Source organism: Thalia democratica, chromosome 6 (assembly GCF_965202585.1).
Source record: "Thalia democratica chromosome 6, ktThaDemo2.hap1.1, whole genome shotgun sequence".
NCBI lineage: Eukaryota > Metazoa > Chordata > Thaliacea > Salpida > Salpidae > Thalia > Thalia democratica.
Window position 1 is genome coordinate 64,008,151 of NC_139170.1, and position 6,108 is coordinate 64,014,258.

Genomic DNA, 6,108 nt, shown 5'->3' on the forward strand with positions numbered 1-6,108 from the left:
AAACGTTATATGTCTTTAATATATATTAATTTCATAACTAAAGTTAATTTCTCAGGTATGTATACCTAAGGTTGTTTAAGTTATTATCATGCAGAACTTAATTTAATTATCATCGTTAAAATATTTATTTAAAAAACTCATTAGTTTTAATACCAACAAATTATCTTTGAAACCTAAAATAACATAAAACGGTTTAAGTTTAGTGCTAGTTTTAAGAAAATGTTATGTATGCTGATGACGTAATTAAGTAGTTGAAATGAAATGGTCAGTTTTTGTAAAATAAAAAGATCAAAACTGCAAAATTTATAAAGAACAAATATTAAAAAAAAAAAATTCTCTAAAAGATATGATAGAAACTGTTTTAATAATTACTAAATTATTTACTATTTAAAATTGAAGTATATATTTGTTATAGATACTTTTTTATATATAAAACTAAAAAAGGTCTTAACCAATTAATAAAAATTAAAGCTACAATGTATAGTTCAAAATTTAAGCATATGTTAATTAAAGATTACCCTTTACATTTGAGCTTTTAATAGTTATAAACTGTTTGCCATTTAATCAAGATAAAAATTTTAAAAATATTGCACAAGCGAATTTAACAAAATAAGTGAGTATGTCTAAATGAAAAAGTTAAATAACTTTTTTCTTTATATTTTATCAGGGTTTGCACTAGAAACCAATATAAACACGGTCTGTCTCACTAAAAACGTATAAATAATAAAAAGAAAAAAATATTCATAAAACATTATATACTAAAATATGTCCTAGAATCTCTTTTTCTTAGTAAAATTTAAGTCTATTTATTAACAAATAAATGATCAACTTTCATAACTAAGTATTTAAAATTAAGGTGCATTTTAAATTTCAGAAATAAAACTAGATTACTTAAAAATTATTTTCGCAACCAGACTTCTATTACTTATAACCTTTTAACACAAAAAACCAGTCTAAAAACGCCTTTTCGTAAATGTATTATATTTTCTTAATGATCTGTTTTCCAAAAAAATTAAAAATCATTTTTCAAGATTCAGTTTAAATAATTTGTTTTTTTGCTTCAAGCATAACACTTTCAAAAATTCTCTAGCTAGATTAATAATAAAAGCTAGCTCTTCATCTTATTTAAAACTCAGAAGATACAGTCTATTATAAAAAAAACATGTTTTTTACTAATCAATAATTTAAACACCTGAGAGTCTCTTTTTACTAGTTCAAAGTAGTTTTGAAATATTTCATATATAAGTTAAATAGATAAATATTATTCAATTACTATTGCTGTTTAAAAAATGTCAAACCTATTTTAGCATTGCAAAGGGTAGAGTTTAAAATATATTTTATAATCTTTAGAAATATTAAACTCTAACTTAAGCTGGAAGTAATCTAACATAAAATTATCTTAAAAGTAGACAAAGTACTGGACGTAATAGTAAACCAGTGGAGGGTAGTTTTGGAAACATGATTTTTCAAGTAAATCTCAATACATATTCAATAATTAGCTACTTTAAGATGAAACTATCTAAATAATGAAACGTGAAGAAATACTTAAACTAAAGTGTAAAGTTATGAGTCCTAATGAAGACGAAACCGGTCTTAGTCTACCGAATGAGTTTGATGATTGTATTGGCATGATCAACCATTATGTTAAACTTTAGCTTGTCTCACGGCATAAAAAGTCCAGGTTTCTGCTTTGATAACTTTCGCTGATGTTTTTGTTGAATGTAAAAATTGAATGATTTAATAAATAAGCTTATAATTCAATAAAAGAAAGTCATCTTTTAAGCTTTACGCATTTAAAGTTTTCTAAAATTATAAAATGATTAAAAAGTTCTAACTTTTAAGCATATAACAACATTAACTTAAATAAATAACAAGTTGTAAATCGTTTGTTTAAATTTACATTTTGTTGTAATTCTTTGTACAACTAATTTGTTTAATTATAAGCTGATATTATAAAATACTTTAGGATTGCATACAGAAAATACTTAAGGATTGCATCTTTTTTAAAATGAATAGTTTTGGTACTAACATAAGTGTTGAAAAACAAAACGTTTTTATTGTGATGAGAAAATTGTAAAGTATAAGTCACAATTGACTTTTAATAAAAGAACTCATAAGTAAAAAAAAACATACAAATGTGAAAATTGTGAGAAAAGTTTTGCTGAAAAAAGTAGTTTAAAAAGACACATGTTGGTACATAGTGGTAAGAAAGAATTCCAATGCCATGTTTTTCATAAAAACTTTGCTAGGATATTCAACTTTACAAGACACATGGTTACTCATACTAAAGAAAACGTTTTTAAATGTGATGTTTGTGACAAAAGTTTTACTCAGAAATGCAGTGTTAAGACACACATGTCAGTACATACTGGAAAAAAAGAAAATCAATGTAAACTTTGTAAGAAGAAGTTTTCACAAAAAGGTAGTTTAAAACGCCATATGTTGACCCATACCAAAGTACAAGCTTATGAGTGTGATATTTGCAGGAAGAAGTTTTCACAGAAAAGTCATTTAGTTGAACACTTTAGAATTCATTTAGGAGAAAAACCTTATGGTTGTGTCGAATGTGGTAAATGGTTTACTCAAGCTTCTAATCGAAATACCCATATACGTTTTCATCATAAGGAGTCAAGTAAAGATCAACAATCAAAACTTAAGTGTAAAATACAAAGAAGTATTGTTCATGATTATCTTAAGACAATAGTTGAATACATTTCTAGATATCTTTATTTTTAGCAGTTTGTTTATTTTTAAACCAAAAGAAGTTGGAAAGCTCTAAACAACTTTTAACAATACGCAATTTGTTTCTAAATTTTAAGTCAAATATTTATCTTAAGTGCTGTAGGTCAAGTTTAATACTTTAATTTAGCTTTATAAAATGTTTTTTTATATTGTTTTTTTCTGTTTTGATTGAATTTAACTACAGACCGAATTAGAAATTGTTAGTAAATTAAAAAAAAAAAATTTTTTATTTTTTGAATTTTGAATTTAAATGTAAGTATTCCTAACAAAGCTAAACTATTTTAATGTTTTCTAAAGTTTTTTTAAGTTTTAAGAACGTTTTGTTTAAGTTTTGGTGCATTTATAAAATAAATAAATCTAATAAATCTTAAATAATGTTTAATTTTCAGAATAATAAGCCTAATTTAAGCTAAGACAATGAATAAGCTATTGTTAACTAAACACCAGTGCTTTTGTCAATTTATGTTATATGGGTAATTTTTTTCTTAGGATCATAAACTGTCGTATAATAATAGTTTTTTCTTCTTTGAAAATTAATATTTATTTAAAAATTAACTGCGAGTGACAAACTTCTGAACAATTTTTAAAGCTTGTAGTTTACACTAAAATTTCTCACAATTACAAAAACTACTAAAAAGTCTGTGTGAAATTAGTAGTATATTAAAAATTATAAGTCTAAACACTTTATTTTTTGGTCGAACAAAATAAAATAATTTAACCTCTTATACATAACTAATTAAAAAATGGTAGTGTTAATAAAATTTAACACAATTAGTTAATGATAAAATAAATAAAATATACAAAAAGTTTTTGATTTTTACTTGTATATAAAAATTAATTACTAATGTTTAATATCTTGTTACATAAACTTGACAGTTTATGAATTCATTCAAAATGGTAAACTTTACTAAAAGTACTTTTATAAAAGTTTTGTAGAATATACTATTTAACATCTACGTATCATAAAGTCTTAAATTAATAAGAAAAATCATAACTTATTTTTACAAATAACTCAAAAAAATTGCTGTTTTACTCTTTATTTAATGAGAAAAATTGACGTTTCAATTTATTTATAAAAACTCTACACTTTATAAACTATAAATGTTTTTTTTAGGTAAGAACGTAATTATCTTAAATTCGTTTATTTACACTAAATTCTGTCAAAAATAGTGCTTGGAAATTCTGTTAAAATATTTAGCATCAGTACATACAAAAGATATCTAATAGTCATTTAAAACAAGAAATATAAGTTTACATATTCCTTTTTTGTTTATTGAAATATATTTTATAGTCGTAACCAGGGACGTAGCTAGCTCAAAAAAGTTACAAATCTGCAAAAAAAAAATCAAGAATAACGTGTGATGGTGTCATAAAGAGAATAAAGTAATTTATATACCTTTAATTTTATAGGAAAGTGTGCAGTTTTGTTAAAAGTTTAAAAATAAATAGAATGTTAAAGTATAAAGAATAACTGAATACAAGGCAAGTTGTACTGCTCTTGACCCCCTATAATTCTTTATGCGTTGAACCTTTTATGAACCTATAGAACCTTTTATTTAAAATAAAAATACTAACTAAGAATTTGACTTTAATAGTATTACTGAAAGGCCTAAAATATATTCCTTTGAAAACAGTTTCCCCAGTTTAGAAATCTTTTGCAAAAACTGTTGCTTTTATTTGATAAAAATCATAAATTTTAGGAGTTGAATAAAAAACTAAAGAAATATAAAATAAAAAAGGTTCACAACATTAGATAAAATTCAGATGTACAATTAATTTATTTTGTTAAAACCTTGTGTATCTCTTAAATAATGTACAAATGAGGATAAAAAAACGTTTATACTAACCTACCTGATGTTCAAATAGTATACTTTAAAAGAAAAATATTTAAAATCTATAAAAGTTTTTATTTCCTTTATTGGTTGTTTACTTTATCAATAACTGTAATAGGTACCTACGCTTTAGAATTTTGATTTATTTTTTTTACAATAAAACAAACTTTAATAACAAGTTTTATTTGTGTTTAGCAATAAATAGAACGAAAAAGCATGAATTTTTATAACACTAGTTACAATATAAAATGAAAAAATAACTCTTAACTAATTTCTTAGTCTGTTAAATTTTAATAAATATAAGTTTCTAATAATATTGTAATGTTTAAACAGTTTTTTTCTTTTATAATTAGTTATCTGCCTTAACATTGAAAACAATTAAAGTTTAAGTGTTGATCTTTTTTTGAAATTATGCTCAAATTATTCAAACAAGTAAAAAATAACAATCAGATCTTAAGTGTAAACCACCAAGCTTCTTGAATAGCTATTAATGATATTACAATCTGCAATTTTGAGGTTTAGTTTAATAATTTCCAATAAATGATAAAAGAAAGTTTTTATAGTTGTAAGTTGCATTATAATTAATATAATAAGTTTCCATCTAGGATTTATTTTACTGTTAGTTTTTTGTAACTTTTCCCTTACTAAACTAGTAAAAAAATATGATAACCAAACGTTTATAATTTTAAAATTATCTGCATTCCCTACTAAAATGCTACTATTAAAAATTAAAACTTAAAACTAGAAATATTTTACGTAGTTAAATTAAAATGTAATAATGTAACTAATAATAAAGTAATAATAACAAAATAATAAAAGACACATGTTAGTACATAGTGGTAAGAAATACTTTCAATGTCATGTTTGTCATAAGAATTTTGCTCAAAAATCTAATTTAAAACAACATTCAGTTACTCACACTAAAGTTAAACTTTTCAAATGTGAATTGTGTGACAAAAGTTTTTTCCAAAAAAGTCATGTAAAAACACATAAATTTGTTCATACAGAACTCAAACAACATCAATGTGAAGTTTGTGAAAAAAAAATTCTTGCAAAAGAAATTTTAAACGTCATATTTTTACTCATACGAAAGTAAAAAAAAAACTTGAATGTGATATTTGCAAGAAGAAATTTTCTTGTAAAAAAGGTTTAGTCGATCACTTTAGAATTCTTTTAGGTGAAAAACCTTTTGGATGTGCAGAAGGTGGAAAATGGTTTACTCAACCTTCTGGTCGAAATAATCATGTACGTACTTGTCATAAGGAACTTAGTAAAGAAAAGCAATCAGAACTGAAGTGTAAAATACAAAGAAGTGTTGTTCATGACTATCTTAAGTCAATATCTAAATTTAATTCTTATCATGGTAGCAGTGTATTAAAAACGTTGTTGTGTGCAGTTTAATATTTTTACTATTAATAAGGTCGCAATTTGTTGCCACTAAAACCTGGTTGTAAATTGAATATTTAATTTGCACATCTTTTTTCAAAAGCACATTTTAAAAGACTTATTAGCTAAATGCTGAGTATGTTTTATT

At 23.4% G+C, this 6,108-nt stretch overlaps 1 protein-coding gene across 1 annotated transcript in view; it reads left to right on the forward strand.

Annotated features, from left to right (window-relative positions):
- The window catches only part of LOC145839308 (uncharacterized), a 166,269-nt gene extending 160,401 nt beyond the window's left edge, over positions 1-5,868 (forward strand). The window contains exons 7-9 of the mRNA XM_082946902.1: positions 2,250-2,422; positions 5,582-5,604; positions 5,752-5,868. Coding sequence (XP_082803028.1) covers positions 2,250-2,422; positions 5,582-5,604; positions 5,752-5,868 — 313 coding nt within the window. The remainder of the gene's footprint in view (positions 1-2,249; positions 2,423-5,581; positions 5,605-5,751) is intronic.
- Positions 5,869-6,108: the final 240 nt, after the last annotated feature.